The sequence below is a fragment of the Panthera pardus genome, unplaced genomic scaffold, assembly GCF_024362965.1.
Source record: "Panthera pardus isolate Hobbes unplaced genomic scaffold, ASM2436296v1 HiC_scaffold_6, whole genome shotgun sequence".
Taxonomy (NCBI): domain Eukaryota; kingdom Metazoa; phylum Chordata; class Mammalia; order Carnivora; family Felidae; genus Panthera; species Panthera pardus.
Genome location: NW_026526991.1, coordinates 118,621,619 through 118,639,220, shown reverse-complemented (window position 1 = coordinate 118,639,220; position 17,602 = coordinate 118,621,619). Strand labels below are relative to the sequence as shown.

At 43.3% G+C, this 17,602-nt stretch overlaps 1 protein-coding gene across 7 annotated transcripts in view; it reads left to right on the top strand.

Moving 5' to 3' along the window:
- Positions 1-17,602, top strand: part of KIAA1217 (KIAA1217 ortholog) — a 447,403-nt gene that overhangs the window by 342,508 nt on the left and 87,293 nt on the right. For all 7 annotated transcript variants that reach the window (XM_053895904.1, XM_053895903.1, XM_053895907.1 and 4 more), the window contains 2 exons: positions 5,113-5,311; positions 9,416-9,509. In XM_053895904.1, the coding sequence (XP_053751879.1) occupies positions 5,113-5,311; positions 9,416-9,509 (293 nt within the window). The remainder of the gene's footprint in view (positions 1-5,112; positions 5,312-9,415; positions 9,510-17,602) is intronic.

The following is a 17,602-nucleotide window of genomic DNA, read 5'->3' as shown; positions in this document are numbered from 1 at the left end:
TGCGGGGCCATTGAGGTGGAAGAACCCTGGGACATTCTGGCCTCTCAGAGGGGCTCCAGGTGTCTTGAGGTTGATTTCAATACTGTTGCTCTCAGAGCCCTATGCCTGCCCCGGCTCCCCTCGGCAAAGTGGATTGTTTCCAACCATGTGTCAGCGTTTAAGTAGACTTAAAGACGGGAATCTTTTTTTCTGAGCTGCCCCCCACCCCCATCATGCTTCAGTATCGTCAAGCAGATGGGCAGGAGAAGAGTGTGAGGACAACTAGCATTGTCCCGAGAGGAAGACTGGAGGAGATGGGTAAGACTCCGTGCAGAATTTCAGACGCCTTATGCGTCAAGGGAGGGATCGTGGGGTCTGTGGATTGACAGAATGGGATATCGAAGCTAGATAGCCATTTACTAGCTTTCGCTTTAGGCAGGCACCTTGGACCTTCTGATCTTCCTTTTCCTTATCTGTGACACGGGGCCATCATAGCCACCTGACAGGAGACACAGTGCTGATGGGAAAAACGTGCATCCTGTTGCTGACACATAGCAGACCTCTAAAGGCGTTTCCCTGTCCTCCTCCTTCACAAAATGAGAGTTTATGATCCAAAGTCCTTCAGACTGCCCCTGGAATCTGGATCAGGCAGTACAGCCGAGGGCTAGGAAAATAGCCAGCGTGTACTGAATCTCATCGCTGTGCCAGTAAAACGCCATCATATATTAAGAGATTGCCTTCTGACTTAAAGCATTTCGAAATACCTCTCCTGAGTCGAGAAAGCAAACTGAATCCAGTGTAAAAAGACTCTTCCCCTCTGTTTGAAAAGGCATTTTTCCCGTCTTCTCCGCGTTTTCACGATCTCTAACTGGACTCGTAGCCCCAGCTGGCAGCTGCACCAGCCAGACCCTGAGGTAACCGTCATTTGGGCCCAATCTTTTCTTTTTTTTTTTCACTCAGAGCCTACAAATTCTATTTCAAGCACACACACGTACAGAATGCAGATGTGGGAATGAGAACCAGGCCCTCTGGGTGATTTGACTGTAGCGAGGCCATAAGTAACCCATTGGCGGGGGCCTCGCCCAGGCATGGTCGGGTCCCAGACCTCAAGAGTGGTTTTGGCATTTTGCTACGGCATTACCGATCCCATTGGGGCAGTCACCACGTCTCCCGTTTGGGACGAAAAATTGCAAGATCTGTGTGATCAGACAGACTTGAAAGGATTTTTCTGAACCCTGAGGAATGTGTAACGGCATGGATATTTTGAAAAACTCACTCCCTGAAGAAGCTGAGGATCAAAATTTCCTCGGAGGGGAAATCTAGCTGCTTATGCTCAGCGCAGAAGGACTACTCCAATCAAGGAATAAGGAAACAGCTACTTCAGAAAGTATTTCTAATCTGTGTACAAATCAGAAACAAGACTACTAGGCTGTTTCATGTAGCAAAAGCCCTTACAGCTTGCACAGACCCCAGACGAACATTCCTTTTGGCTGACTGACAAACCATTCATTCCTTCATTCATTCAACAGACATTTGTTGAGGACTTGCTGCGCGACAGGTGGTATCTATAGGCACTAAGGGTTCTGTGGTGAACAACAACAAAAGTTTAAAAAACAATCCCAGACCTCATGAAGGTTACAGTCTCAAGGAAGAAAGTGATGACAAATATCAGCAAGAGTTAAAATATGAATTACACTGTATGTGAATGTTACTGAGGAATAGAAATGAAATAAGAATGGGGGGTATGAAGTATTAGGGTGAATGGTTGCTGAAATTTTGGACAAGGTGGAAAGGCCTCATGAGAAGCTGATTATGATAAATACCTCATTGATGGTCTGCATGGATATAGACTGAGATCAAAAATGTTTCCTTCTGGATTTTCAAAGCTATTTCTCCATTGTCTTCTGGTTTCTGAGTTGCTATTGACTGACTTTCTTTTTCTTCCTTTCTTTCTTCCTTTTTCTTTCTTTCTTTCTTCCTTCCTTCCTTTCTTTCTTTCTTTCATTCTTTCTTTCTTTTCTTTCTTTCCTTCTTTCTTTTTCTTTCTTTCCTTCCTTCCTTCCTTCCTTCCTTCCTTCCTTCCTTCCTTTTTTCCTTTCCTTCCTTCCTTTCCTTCCTTTCTTTCTTTCCTTCTTTCCTTCCTTCCTTCATTTTACTTACTTATTTATTGAAAAATTTTTTAATTTATTTTTTTTTAGAGAGAGAGAGTAGGGAAAGCGCAGAGAGAGAGGGAGAGAGAGAATCTTAAACAGCTTCCATGTCCAGCCCAGAGCCCAATGGGGGCCTCCATCTCAGGACTGTGAGATCATGACCTGAGCTGAAATCAAGAGTCAGAGGCTAGACCAACTGAGCCACCCAAGCCCCCTCCGGGTGGCTGTTCTAATGCCTTTCTGACTCCTGATTCTTTGTGACCTTCCTCCCCAAATCCTGGGAACTTGTAGGACCTTCTGTTCTCCCCTTACCATCTGGAATGTCTCAGTGACAAGCCCGAGTCTGTGGTGTGTTTCATAAGCTTTTTCGATCTCTGATGTCAGGTCCTTCAGTGTGGGGGAACATTTTTTCAGGATACTTTTTGTAGAACTTTTGCTTTTCCTAATCTCTTTTATCCAAATTCCGGTTAGTAAGACTTGGGATGCTCTGAAATAATTCTGTTTTTCTTATTGTTTTTCACTGTCTCCTGTCCCATCATCTTTTTGCTCTACTTTCTGTGATTTCATCAACTTTTTCTTCCTCCCTGAATTTTTTTTTTTTTTTAATTAAGTAATCTGTACGCCCAACCCCAAGATCAAAAGTCACATGCTCTACTGACTGAGCCTGCCAGGCACGCCTCTTCTCCCTCAATTCTTAATTCCTGCTGTCATGGTTCCCAGAGACTGCCCTTGTTCTCCAAATGTTCCCCTTTTCTTGGACAGTCTCATCTTTTCTGAGTTTCTGTTTTCTGTTTATTTTGGTGTTTCATGTTAGTGGTTTCTGTGAAATGTCTGTTAATCCTGGGTAGTCTGTGAATGTGTGAGTGGGGCATAGTCGTACTAACTGGAAGCTTTCATATGGGGTTGGGCCACTTCGCAATGAGGTGATCAGACAGCACTTGACCATTACCCTCAAGTGTAATGGAACCCCTGTAGGGTTCCTCCAGCTTCCTGACTGAGGGTCACCTCTTTGCAAGCATTTTGTCAGAAGGCACCTCACCCACTCTCCCCTGTGCCTGATGAGCCAGAATCCAGTCTGTTTTATTCTACCTCTTAAGTCTTCTTCTGTAGGGAGTCGGTTGGCTGAGTGGGATAGAAGGGGAGTTTCAAACAGTTTGCAGCACCATTAAAAAGAAGGAAAAGTTCCATCGGGCTTCATGCTTTGCACTCAGTCTGAATTCCTCCCCTCAGAAGGATCTGTTGCTTTGGTTTGGAGCTTCCCTGGCCCTGCATGTTTTTTGTTTGTTAGTCTCCTTTGTGTTTTTTTGTTGGTTTTTTTTTAAAGGGACATTATTTTATTTCTTTATTTTATTTTATTTTATTTTTTGAGAGAGAGAGAGCGCGCGCTTAAGTTCGCACACAGGTGGGGGAGGGGCAGAGGGAAAGGGAGGGAGAGAATCTCAAGCAGGCTCCACGCTCAGCACAGAGCCTGATGCAGGGCTCAATCTCACGACCCTGAGATCATGACCTGAGCCGAAATCAAGAGTCAGACACACTTAACCGACTGAGCCACCCAGGCGCCCCAGCCCTGCATGTTTTGTGTGGAGTTCTCCCCTTGAAGACTTAGGCGTTGACTTTCTCTTGTCTGTTGTTGTTTCCTCTCTCATTCCCTTAATTCTTTAATTTATGCTTTGTTAATCTTCGTTGTCACCTTACTGGACTTTCAGGAGGAGATAGAGACGAATTTGTTGCATGAATTGCCATCTTTAATCAGAAACCATATTCTATTCTCTTTTGAGTCTCTCCTGCCAAAGCTTACTCTAAGGGTATTAGTCTGTCCTCAATAGATTCTCACAGGAAGTGGATTCAAATGAAATGTCCGGATCTTTGATATCCTGTTTCAGTTATACATTTCTGAATAACAAGGGACCCTAAACATAGTGAGTTAAATTAACAACTATTTATTTGCTTTATTCTGTAGTTTCGGCAGGGCTTGGAGGGGGCATTGCATTTCTGTTCCATCTGACAGCTGGAGCAGGCCACCTGGGAGCTGGAGGTGCTCTCAAGATGGGTCACCCGCATGACTGGCCAGTGGTCCGGCTGTCGAATGGGGGCTTAGTGGGGGCTGTCAGTCAGGACTTTCATTCTTCTTCACGTGGCCTCGCCATTGGGCTCAGCTGGACTCACAGAAGCTTGGTTCAGTGAGGGAGCGTCCAAGACCACACTCATCAAGAAGATAAGGTCTAGTGTGCAAGCACTTATTACCAAGCCTCCATTTTGCATTTTGCATGCTAATGTCTCATTGGTCAAAACAAGTGAGACATGGTCAAACCCAGACACAATGTGGTAAGGGATTACATTCACAGGGGTATGAATACCGGGAGGTATTGTTCATTGGAAGCCACACACCCCCTGGAACTCCAAAATTCTGTGATCTGATGTTTCCGTTTGTCTTTTGGGTAACTGGTTTGCTCCATTTTCTTTCTGAAACATTGGGGTGCCAGATTCTTTTCTTAGATAGTTTCATTTGGTATAAACATTCAATAAATATGTATTAGAGCCACAGAAATATAGTAGCCTTTCCACTTAACATGTCTCTGAATGGACTATAAAGATTTAAACTATATAGCGTACCCATCGCTATAATGATTGTGTTGTTTGTTAGCGAAAGACTTGGGGAAAATCACCCTACGGAGTCAAATTCCTAAATATTCCTTTCAGGGGAATCAAGTATTGTCTTTTGCTTTTGGCTACCAGAAGTTAGCTTCCTGTCTCTGGTTTTAAGAGTTGAAAATTAGCCTCTTTAACATCTGCCTGGACTCCAAAGAATAAAAGTGAATATTTATGCGAATCTTTGGAAATTCCAAACAAATGTCTCTTGTTACACTCTTTCCAAGCTTGTCCTGAACATTGCTGTCTGTGGTAAGACAGGAGTGGCTGAACTTTTGCTGCGTGTTGTGTGCATCTTGATCTGGACTGATAACCTTGTTCATTTTGCATGCAGGGGTTCTCTATCTCCAGTATGGGGATGAAACCAAGCAGCTCAGGATGCCGAATGAAATCACAAGTGCAGACACAATCCGTGCTCTCTTCGTAAGTGCCTTTCCACAGCAGCTCACCATGAAGATGCTAGAGTCGCCCAGTGTTGCCATTTACATCAAAGACGAAAGCAGAAATGTCTATTATGAACTAAACGACGTAAGGTAGGTAGTTACACCGTGTGTGTGTGCGCGCGCGCGCGCGTGTGTGTGTGTGTGTGTGTGTGTATGTCCAACATACTGCATTTAGCATTGTTACAGTTTGTACTGAGTCCTAATCTCTCCGTGTCCCCATGAACAAAGCACAGCTATTACCCTGATTGGTAGGCTTATCTTACCCCCAGGTGTGGATTCACGATCTGCTTTTCTGTAATCCATTTATAAGGTCTGGTTTACAAAGATGAGGACAGACTTCTTCCACATAGATCCTTGCCTATTACATCTGAAAAGAATGTTAAGAAATAATCTAGTCCACTAAGAGTTAGGGAAACTGAGGCCCAGAAGGTAGTGGAGGGACTTGATCAACACCATAAGGCCATGCTTGTGACTGGAACTTTCCCAGCTCCTTCTCAAGTGCTCTTTCCCTCACAGAGGCTGTGAAACCTTTTAGGTAATGATCCCACTGCGCCATATCTAACAACAGGTTAGAGTCGAAGCAGGGGACCCTGTGCTGTTGTCCACAAGAAAAAAGGCCGAGAAACATTGTCCTTTTTCATGTTTTTCTTAAATAGTTGGCCTTACCAAAGAATCTCACTTCCCAGGTGGGCTTTCTCCAGGGCCCCCAGGAGAATGTCCTCTCAGATGAAGCTAAGCAGACTCAAGCCACAGCAGGCTGCACAGAAGCAAAAACATCTGTGTCTACTGAGGTGTTGGTGTGTCCAGAGCAGAGGGGACCCATCTGATCTCTTCCAGCCAAACAGCCTGACAAACTGGACTTAGGTCAGCACAGAAAAGCAGTCGCTCCTATAGCCTCTAGACATTTTAGAACTTAAAAAATTATGTAGTGACTAATTCAGCCCTTTCATTTTATGGGACCAGAAACTCAGATGTGTAAAAGTTAAAGGGCTCATTCAAGATCACACAGCCAGGTTATTTCCAAGCCCAGCCCCAGGCCTGACTGTCCACATCCTTGGTGACGAGTTTCTTATTCCCTCGGAATGTTCCCTGACCAACTGACCTGGTCCACAACTTGGATTTTTGGGTCCCTTCCCCATGGGGACAACAGGATGCCCTGTTTCTTCATTATGAAATTAATAAGAACCACTTCCTAAAAATATGCCTCCTAGTGCATACTGAGTGTAAACTGATAAATATCTAACAATGATCACAGATGACATATTTAGGCGTGTGCCAAAGTGTATGAGTAATTTAGGGCTTTCAAAGTTTGACGCATGCCCTAAGGTATGGGTGCTACATCTGTTGCACGGCCTTGCTGCTTTTAAAAAACACGTTTAAATATTCATGGGTATCAGAAAATTCATGTCTGTTTTTTGAAATAAATTATTAATCAGCCTGTCACCAAAAAAACAAAATCGAATTTATAGAGCATGAACTTAAACGTGGAGTGATCGCAGTATCTCTGAAGAGTGTGTTTGCGGTCATACGATCGCATGTAGTATTTTCACACAGACATACAGCAATTGTTTTACAGCAATTTTCTTGAATTTCCATGTTGTGCAGTCAGAGTACTGGAATAATAAATCTGTATGACACTACACAAAGCCACTTTTCATTATGGAGCTCAAGCCTGATGAGGTGATTAGAAACAATTGGACCCCACTGTCTTGCAACCATTTTTATTTATTTACTTATTTATTTTCATGCAAGCACTTTTAAGCTGCAATGAGTCACGATTTTCTGGAGACTTTCCCAAACTCAGGGTGTTACTGCTAGGGTTTCCTCTACACGTTCTTCCAGAGTGTTGCAAGGAAGTCTTAGAAAAAGAGATGGGAGGGAGGTCAAAGAGGAAGAGGTCGCCCCACATGTCAAACTGAGATACTTCTCCTTGATGCAAAGTCAGTTGATAAAATAGATAAAAATAGTGCTTGAGAGAAGATGGGATCCTTTCTTTAAACATTAATAATATTCAGTTAATATGTTTACATTTGTGAAAGTGATTTTAATCTCATTTAAAATGTTTAACTGGTGGGGTGCCTGGGTGGCTCAGTCGGTTAAGCGTCCGACTTCGACTCACGTCATGATTTCACGATTCATGAGTTTGAGCCCCGGGTCAGGCTCTGTGCTGACAGCTCAGAGTCTGGAGCCTGCTTCCAATTCTGTGTCTCCCTCTCTCTCTGCCCCTCCCCTGCTCGTACTCTGTCTCTGTCTCCCAAAAATGAATAAACGTTAAAAAAAAATTTTTTTAATGTTTAATTGGAAAATCATTGATTTATAACTTTGTCTATAATTTTACTTTTCAGTATTTTGATTTCCTTATAAAAATGGACCTACAAATATTTTAAGTGGGTAAAGTGTTTTTATTTCGTGATGAATATAATGTTTATGCTAGGTGATCAAATGTAGGTTTTTTTCCCAAGAATTACTCTCTTTCTTTGCTCATGTGCATAAAATGCCTCAATTACGTTTTATTTGAATGGGAGAATAAATTCTCACCATCGGCATTATATGCAGTGTCCCCCTTCCCCACAAAATGTACCTTGTAGATTATAACTGAAGACAATGGCTTTCATCTTCTGAGCCCAGAGACAAATTTCCTTTCACATCCAGTATTTTTGAGACAAATTTCCTTTCATATCTAGTATTTTTGAAGTGAGAGCGTATTTGTTAAACATTTAACTATTTCGTCATTGTGTTGGGTTCTTCGTATTTTCCTTAGGGAAATGCTGTAGAGCGGTCAGGTTGAAATCCCATGTTGTAAATGTTGCCATGGTAAATGCAATCTGGGCCTTTACTGTTGGTTCCTCTTGGATGAGCATGTTTCTAAATTAATCATAAACCAACCTCATCTTTTTAAAATACCTTTAGAATCACACTAAGTTTTTTCATGGCTCAGTAAGGTTTTCAGCTTCTTCATATTGTCCCTTGTGACTCCCCCCCCCCCTCCAGCCACAGGAGGGTCCTTTAGGGAATTCCTGTATCCTCAACTTCTGTGAGCTCTTGCCTTCGCAGTAACCCAACCCCTCTCACACCGGCTTGTAATGAGCTACTTGAAGGCTGGGACAGCCATGCAAGCTTGGGCTAGTCATTGCTTCAAAGCAATTACTGACATATTTAAAGGAGGGAAGCAAGACCAGTCCAAGAATCCCTCACTTCATTTAAAACAAAACATAACCCAGTAATGCCAGAGATTGCGATCAGCCCACAGAGCGTGTGCTGCACCTGGAGGAAAGGAATGCGTCTTCCTGCACACATTTCCCTGAGCTCAGCGCACCGGCCTTGGGGAGACTCAGTGTAGACGGGGCTGAAAGTGCCCTGGGTGGCCCTTCTGCTGATGAAAGCTGAATGTGGAGGGAGAAGGACTTCATCGACGTTCATAGGCTTTTAAACAATTATAAGGTAGGGCTCTAAGCAAGGTGTGGGACTTCTGTCCTTTGCTGCCCTATGGCTGACACTGGAGCTCTAAACGCTGGGCTCAGAAGGAGAGACAGACCAGCGGAAGACTTTCTCTGCTATTCCTTCTAAATACCCTGCACGTCCAGTAAGTCAACCTGTATGCAGAAAAGTCTTTTTAAAACCCACGGTGGAAGAGAAAAAAAAAAAGCATCGGAAGGATACTAGCTTTGATCTTGGTGGTACTCTTTTTTTTTTTTTTTCTGGACTGCAAATACATTTTCTTTTCCTTGCTGACAGTATTTGAAGGGGAAACCATTTTCATTTGTGCGCATTCATGAGATAAGCAGAAAACCAGGTGTTTGGGCAAAGTAAACTATTAAATATTTAAATATTAACCACATCTCTTTGAACGTATTGTAAGTATTGGAGCTTTATTGTGTCTTTAAGTGTTAGCTTTCCTTGCTCAAATCTTGAAAGAAAGCCCGTGCTACCTGGTATTTGTGGGTGGAGGACTCTGGGGAAAGACTGATACTTTCCTAAGAACAAAAACAGGATAGAAAAGCCGAAGTCACTTTTCTCCTTTTCCTTATTTATTTTTGCCTATTTTGTGGTGAAGGGACTTTTTGTCTGGTTGATTGTAGACAACAGCTGGAGTGTCTGTTCATGTCTTTTACCTGATTCTCCAGGGCAGGCAAAGGACATGGGCAAAATAAGGCTCCTTTCATCTGCCATAGTTATTGCTGTGTTTGATTCCAGGAACATTCAGGACCGATCGCTCCTCAAAGTGTACAATAAGGACCCTGCGCACGCATTCAATCACACACCGAAAACTGTGAATGGAGACATGAGGGTAAGTGTTCCCGTTCTATTTTTAATTTTGTTCGACAGGTCAGACCGACCCGTTCGTTCTCTGGCATGGTCTCCTGATGGCAACCACAGTCCACCGTCAGATCTTAAAGGTGCTCAACACTCATCTTGTCTGATGACTCATTGTTTGTTCCTTGGCAAAGAAATCAGATTTCCTGGACATTTGGGGCAAAGGGAGTGATATAGGGCCCGACACATCCTCATTTACCTCTAAGCATGGAATTTTGTTGTGCCCTCACTCCGAGGGGATCCTGAGAATCTTTGCATAAAAGTATCTGTGGTCTACGTACAATTAACTTACTCAGAGGATCTCTTGCTCTTTTTTTCTCCAATGAAAACTAACAAAACAACAACAACAAAAAAAAACCAATGTACAGTTCCACGTAGAATCTGTTAACATTCTCCTGTCAGCTATTCCAAGCATTCTGCTTAAATTGTTCCCTTTCAAATTGAAGACCGTTTGCTGCTGTACTGTATTAATATTATCAGACCTTATCTGAATCACGTTGAAGGCATAGTCCAAAAATCTGCATGATTTGGGAGCTAAAGTTCTCTAGATGTAGATCATCTCAGAAGATTATCCAAACATTCAAAGCACACAGGGATATTTTGAAGAAAAAAGCACCGGGGAACAGAAAAGGCAGATTTTTAAAATCACATTAATGCAGGTTCGCTAAAAAGGGATTGAGTTTCTAACAATAATGTTACGTTCCCCTCCAGCTGTACCTCCTCCCCACCACACACACAAATTTAGAAGATGCTGCACCATTTTATATCATCCTTTCTGAGGATTAGCACTTTGCTGGATGCTGGAGTTTAACTAGAAAAAAGTAAATGATAGGTGTTCTTGTCAAAGAGACCCAGGCACTGTCTGTCCGTGTCCTGGTAGCATTCCCGAGGTAAGGCTGTCTCTGCTTCCGGACAGCACGTATCAGTTTGCTGTTGTTGCTGTAACAAATGAATATACGTTTAGTGGCTTAAAATGACACAGGTTTACTATCTTAAACTTCTCGAGGTCAGAAGTCTGACATGGTCCTCAGTGGACTATAAACTCCAGGAGTCTCTGACAGGACATCAGCTGTCCTTTCTGGAAGCTCTAGAGAGAATGTTTCCGTTTTTCCCGGTTTCTGGAGGTCACACGCATTCCTTGACTTGTGGTCCCCTTTCTCCATTTTCAGACTCAGCCAAATAGCATCTCTCTGACCCTGCTTCCATCATCACGTCTCTAACCCTCCCTCTTCCACTTTTAAGGACATTTGTGATTACATCGAGCCCACCCAGTGCTCCAAAATAATCTCCTTATTTTAAGGTCGGCTCTGCAGCAACCTTAATCCCCCTTTCTTGTATAGTCAGAGGTTCAGTGGATTTGGATGCAGACATCTTTGGGGGACGATTGTTCTGTGTCCCCCACAAGGTGTGTGAGTTTAGGACCCAGAGACCAGGAGGTCCGATCGAAAGCACTGGAAGAATTTCTAGGGAATGCTGGACTGCAATATGAGTGATGACATTGTGGGACAGAGCCGACACCTTGGGAAAAAGGCTTCTTGCGTCCTCAACTGCTTTTTTTTATGTCAGAAATGATGTGCAATTTGAAGTGAAGGCTGTGTTGCTACTTCAGAAAATCTAGGATTTTGAGGCTTATTTTTAGCTAGTTACACTTTAAATGTAAACCAGCACCACGTGAAGACAGATTGAGTCATGCTGATCATGAAACATGGACTGAGTGTCATAGTACCCTTGCTTTTTATTATTTCATTATTTTTTCTCACTGACGTCCTTAAGTGTCTTTGTTCCCTTGGTATCCTTATTTTTTTGATATGTCTGGCCTTCGAACTGGACTTTCGTGGCTGTCACAGTTCTGTTTCTGTTACGTGGAGGCCACAAGGGGCCCCAGAATCGCCTCTGAAAATCTTGTTTATGGCTGGGGAGGACACCTGTTTTAACTCTTAAGCAGATGTGGTACCTACATAAAGACCAGCAGTGAGCACGTAGAGACTCAAATATCAACCATATGGATGAAACCCGTTAGGATTCAGAACTTTGGCTATGAGTTTCAGTAAAGCTGTCCTGCTTTCACTTTTAGAGGAGACCCTAGCGATCTTTCTGTGTTGCCCACAGCCTCCTTTTACACAGTGGGGTGTGTGTGTGTGTGTGTGTGTGAGGAAATCAACTGTTGTCCTCAGATGACAAGACAGCACATGTTCGCCATCCAACCCACAGACACGCTTTTAGGTTTCCATGAAGACTACTCAGATATGAGAAACAGAACGTGGTTTTAAAACCAACGAGGTGTGATCATGCCTGCAGTTTGTAACTTGGCCCCGATTTGCAGATTCCAGAAGCTAAGAGACATGGAATTCTCTCTCTTTCCTCCATGAGCGTGGCTGCCTTGCCATTAAAGGAAAGGAGGTTTTGGTGAGCCCGGCCTGAAGCCCAGCTGCATTACCCCGTCAGTTATGGTAAAGAACAGAAAGAGAGAACAAAGCAGGGATCAATTGTTATAGACTAAACCAAGCTGCGTGGTAGGCTTAGGGGAGCTCCATCCTTCCGTATGTTTGCAATGTGCGCGTGGCCGTGAAGGAATCTGATGATAACTACTCGTATGAGTCAGTTACGCAGCCCTGCGCCTGATGTCATCTGCCTTCAACCACCAGCCTCCAGATGCAGCCTGGGACAGCCCGCCCGGCTGCCCACTCATTACCAGCAAATACGCATATCAGCAGAAACATTGGTTGGATCAAGCAGGGGTGCAAAAACAGCAACACCAGAGCTTGGCAGTGGCCCCTGAGACCGTCTGGCAACGGTGCCTTTAAGATCTTACCTGCAAAACCCAAGAAAACGTGAGACTCCGAATCCACCACAGTCCGTTCCCCAGAGCAGTTTTATGATGGCGGTGGTGTTACTCAGGAAGCATGTTAGACTCAAGTATTAACTTTGAGGTTGTGGGCCCCAGAGCATGCACAGAATATGCCTGCTGGGGAAAACATGTGTCTAGTTTTTCATTTAGCATCTAGTTGAGCACTTCTGAGGCTAGTCTGTGGAAGGAGACTTGTAGTTTTCTGTTGGAACTGAGCACACCCGGCTCCTGATTCTTTACACGTGGGTGCAAATCACCCTGATCTAATTTAATCACATGGCTTTTGTTTTATTACAAAATTAGATAGTCGCTTTGAAATTTAGTTCCCAAGGGATTGAGCTCACCATATGGAAGAGGCCCTCTTGCAAAAAATGGTGCATGCGTTCACAGGGCTTGCAATTCACAAATGTACAACTCAAAGATGAGCCACTCCATTTTGTGGCTCTCAGAGGGTACCAGTGACTTCCTGTTCACCAAACCCAGTGGCTTTTTCACAGTTAGGGCCTTTTCTACCTTTTTACGCACTTTGAGATTGCTACCTGAGATTTTCTGCTCCCATCTTTCAGTTCTTTCCCTCTTGTGTGTCTTTAATTTTTACTGATATGTGACAGCTTTGCGTTTAGATATGCATTTCGAACACACTCCCCAGAATTGGCCCTACATCCTAAATTATTTCCTAATACCAAACTCAGTCGCTGCCTCCCAGACCTCTTTTCTTTCAGGTCCGCATTTGCACCAACCAATGGTTTCCTTAGAAATCTTGGTTCCCATTACAGCGCCATTTCTAAATCCCCTACGTATGTTCAAACACATCTCAGCCTGCTTCATTCACTAACTCCTCTTCCTTCTGCCCCTAAACCGTCTTCAGTGTGCTCAGGCAGAACTCACTACGGTGTGTGTGTGTGTTGAGTGTGTGTATATATGTGAATTTGCTTTTGTTTAAATCTGCACCTTTTCACTTGTGGTTTTTATCTTACTGCTGGCTTCACTTACCTCAACGTGGATGACCCTAGAAGCTATAACCCTAACTTTGCCATTTCTCTAGACTTCAAGAGCTCAGTGTTCAACTTCCAGTGACTGTCTCCATGTGGATATTCTTCCAATGTCTCCGTTATATCCTGTTGAAAAAAATCCTAATTTCTTTTTCTCCTAAGTCCTTTTCCTGCTTGCTTTTCTATTTTTGCACATGGTAGGGTGCATGTGTATGCATGTGTTTTGAAGGGTGGGGAAGAAGAGACTTAAAAAGTTGAGCTATCAGTGATTCTTTAAGTGCCTGACCCCTGTTTCTCAACACATCCCTGGTCACCAGAGCTCATGCAGGCCACTCAGCAAGGCCTCTCATGGATGATCCTTCTACCATTGCCTGCACCACTGCTAACTTTTTTGAGCATTTACTACACACTCCTACAGGTGATCTCATTTGATCCCCAGGACAACATTTTGAGGCAGGTATCGGTATAAGCCCTCATATTTATAGCTCAGAAAACAGTCACTTAGGTATGTTAAGAAATTTGTCCAAGAATACACAGCTAGAGAGTGGTAGAGCTGAGATTTGAACCCAGGTAGGTAGGCTCCGGATCCTCAGCTCTTGGCAACATGACTCTGCCGCTCTAGGTCTGGCGTTCAGTATTATCCTAGCAATCAGTCGTGCAACGGTCTTTAGCCAGGCTTCCAACTCTTCTCACCCCAGTCTAACGACGACTGTTCCCCAAGCCATACCCCTAAGCCCACCTTCCCACTGTGCAAAGAATAGCACAGGCCGATGGACAGTATCATCTGCACCCCAACACCCAAGCAGAGACGCCTCACAGTTCTTACTCCAGGTGTGTGAGGTGGCCTTTCCTTCCCCAAATATCTACCTTCCAAAATTCTATCCATCTAGCACACTACAAAACGGTTGCCCAATTCCTTCTATAAGCCACTGGCCTGAGAAAAGGGTTGGCGGGGACAGTATTACGTTTCCTGGGTCACATCTATACCCTAACAACCAAATGCCATGTGTGTGCCATATCAGGATCCTGATTGGAACAACCAACTCTAACAAAAGAAAAAAGAAAAAAGAAAAAAATCTTTGAAACCCTTTAAGAAATCCGAACATGTATTAGAAATTGGATGATATTAGGGGATAACTGGTAATTCTGTTGGGTATAATAATGGGTGGCTGGTTATGTTTTTTAAAATGAGACATACTAAGTGTTTACAGGCTAAATGGCACGATAAATGGGACTTGCTGAAAAATAGCCCAGCAGAGTAAACCCAAAAAGTGGACATAGGTGATACAAAATTAGTAAACTGCTGAAAAATGTCAAAGATAGATGAAAGGAATTCACTGTATTATTTTCTCCACTGTTTCTGAATGGTTGAAAATATCTGCATTAAGATCTGTCAAAACACAAAAGCTTGTTTTTAGAGGCCAAATGAAAGATCACCTACTCAATGAAGCTTTCCCTAATGCTCTGTCAGAATTTATCTTTCCTTTTTTGGGGCACGTTGCAGATTGTCCTTGTGTTATAATTATTTATCGATTTATTTTTAAGTAATAGCACTTTTTTTTTTTAATTTATTGAGAGAAAGAGAGAGAACATGTGGGGGGGAGGGGAGGTTAGAGAGAGAGAGGGAGACAGAATCCCAGACAGGCTCTGCACAGTCAGCACAGAGCCCAATGCAGGGTTTGAACCCACGAACCATGAGATTATGACCTGAGCCAAAACCGAGAGTCAGACGCTTCTACGATGAAGTGACCCAGGCACCCCATGGTATTATAATCATTTAGATGCACATTCATCTCAGTCTGCAAGACTGTAAATTCTCCAAAAGCATAAACCGTCTCGTGTTCATCTTTGTATCCCTCAGAAAGTCGGCCGAGGTGTCCTACCCATGGTGAGTGTAAACACGGAATGCATTGAGTACTATCATGGTAGTGCTGTAAATACTGTATTATTCATTTTCTGTCATTAACGAGAACCCACTGTAAAAATATCTCTCTGTTCTCATCACCAGAAATAGTTGTGCTTCTCCTGGTTTATTTTTGTCATATGGACACTTTGAATCTTGAAAGTGATCATTTTCCCTCTTTGTGTTGCTACTCTAAAGCTTGGAATTAAATTTGTGGCCCGCCCACAACAAGCGTACAGGCGTTTGCGGCGTGTATTTTGTGTGTTGGCTTCGTTCCTGGCCTCTCTTTTTTAATTTTCCTATTTTTATCTTTTTGTCATATGCTCCACTTTGACTTTTTTGGGGCAAAATTGTAATGATTTATGTGAATTCTATTCCTTTGTGGAATCAAGCAGAATATAAGAAGTATTCATTCTATACCATTGTCTTTTTTCAATGTAAGGTAAGAGACCTTTTTGTATCTCTACAGTAGGCAATGTGTTAAATACTTTACATACTGTCTAGTCCATAGCTCTGCAAAGTAGGTATACTGTCTCCATCTTTGTGGATGATACGACTGAGGCCAGTGAGTCTTTCCCAGGCCCACAAGCTGGTAAATGTCAGACATCGGATTTGAACCCAGTTCTTTCTAACTGTTTGTATTCAGTTCTAACCTCCCTTCCTTGATATTTCTATTAAAGTTTTAAAAGTTTTGAAATGATGCTCCTGATGAGATTTTGGAACATGTAAATATCCTTTCTTAATATCTGTTTCACTTTCTTAACTCTACTATGCATCTATTTCGTGGCATCTTTTTGTGTTTAACTTTGCTCCATTTCATTCTTTTTTGGCCAAGCTAAAAAGATACTCTCCACCCTTACCCCCACTCCCACCCACCCCCCAAAAAAAGTAAAAGAAGAAGAAGCATATGTCATTTAGTATGTATGTCTGAAATGGCCATGCCTTAGAGCTTTTTTCCATGGGGTAGTGTTCTGGCTGAGAGGAAGGTTTCGGGATTTGGGGAGGGATGAAGTAATCCTATAGAAATGGAAGAGGAAAGAACCCCAAAGAAATGGAAGTTTCCAGGGCACCTGGGTGGCTCCAATCTATTGAGCATCCAACTTTGGCCTCAGGTCATGATCTCACGGCTCTCGAGTTGTCAACATGGAGCCTGCTTGGGATTCTCTGTCCCCCTCTCTCTTTACCCCTCCCTGCTTGTGCACTCTCTCTCAAAAATAAACAAACATTTTTTTTAAAAAAAGGAAAGAAGTGGAAGTTTCCAGAAACACTCTTTCATCATTCAAGGTCCTCCTCCTTGACCCACCACCACCAGCAGTGGTATTAGTGACTATCATTCATCATCTGCTGACTCTCTGCCAGGTACTGCTCCAAACATCGCACCCCTATTCATTCTTATTTGATTCTCAGAACAACCCAGTGTGAAGGAAATTTTCATTATCCCCTGTTTCAGATGTGGGAGCCGAAGGTCAGAGAGGCTAGGGAACTTGCTCAAAGCCACACGGCTCTTCAGTGGTAGAACTGGCTTTGGAACCAGGCAGGCCAAATCTAGGACTGGCCTTCTTGCTCACTCTGGTGGCCATGACTGTCCTTCCCCACTCTGCTGTCTTCATCAGCAATGTCCGTGTGCCGCTTAATGTTTGAGGACCTAACTCAAAAGCCAGTATTTTTAACATGACCTCCCTACCATTTCCTTTCACCAAGCCTGTCTCAGAACCTCCACAGGACCTTAGCTGTCCATCTCCTTCCCTTTCTTCGTGCCTGCCATGGACACACCAGAAGTTCCTTTCTAACCCCTGAGCTTCTTTAGGGGTGAAGTTTTCCTCCAGTTCATCTTCATGCTCCCTGTGTTTCCCTCTGGCAATGTCCTGCTCTGAGGAAATTCTCATTAACTGTCCGGATGAAAAAGGGGTTCACTTCAGCACTTTTCCTACTGCAAACTTTCCGTGAATGCCCTATTTGCTAAGATCAGTACAATGATTTGTAAATAGAAGTATGAGCATTTGTAACACATTCCCTAGCTTATCTTAGTGGTAGTTCCTGACCAAAATGAGAAATGAGAATATCTGTCTTGTCCTAACAAATTCTCCCATCCTATCAATAAAATTGTATAACAGTTAATAATCCTAACTTTTCTTAACGCTTATTATTTATTTTGAGAAAGGGAGAGAGAGAGACAGAGTGCAGTGCAAGCAGGGGAGGGGCAGAGAGAGAGGGAGGCACAGAATCCGAAGCAGGCTCCAGGCTCTGAGCTGTCAGCACAGAACCCGATGTGGGGCTCGAACTCACAACCTGTGAGATCATGACCTGAACCAAAGTTGGATGCT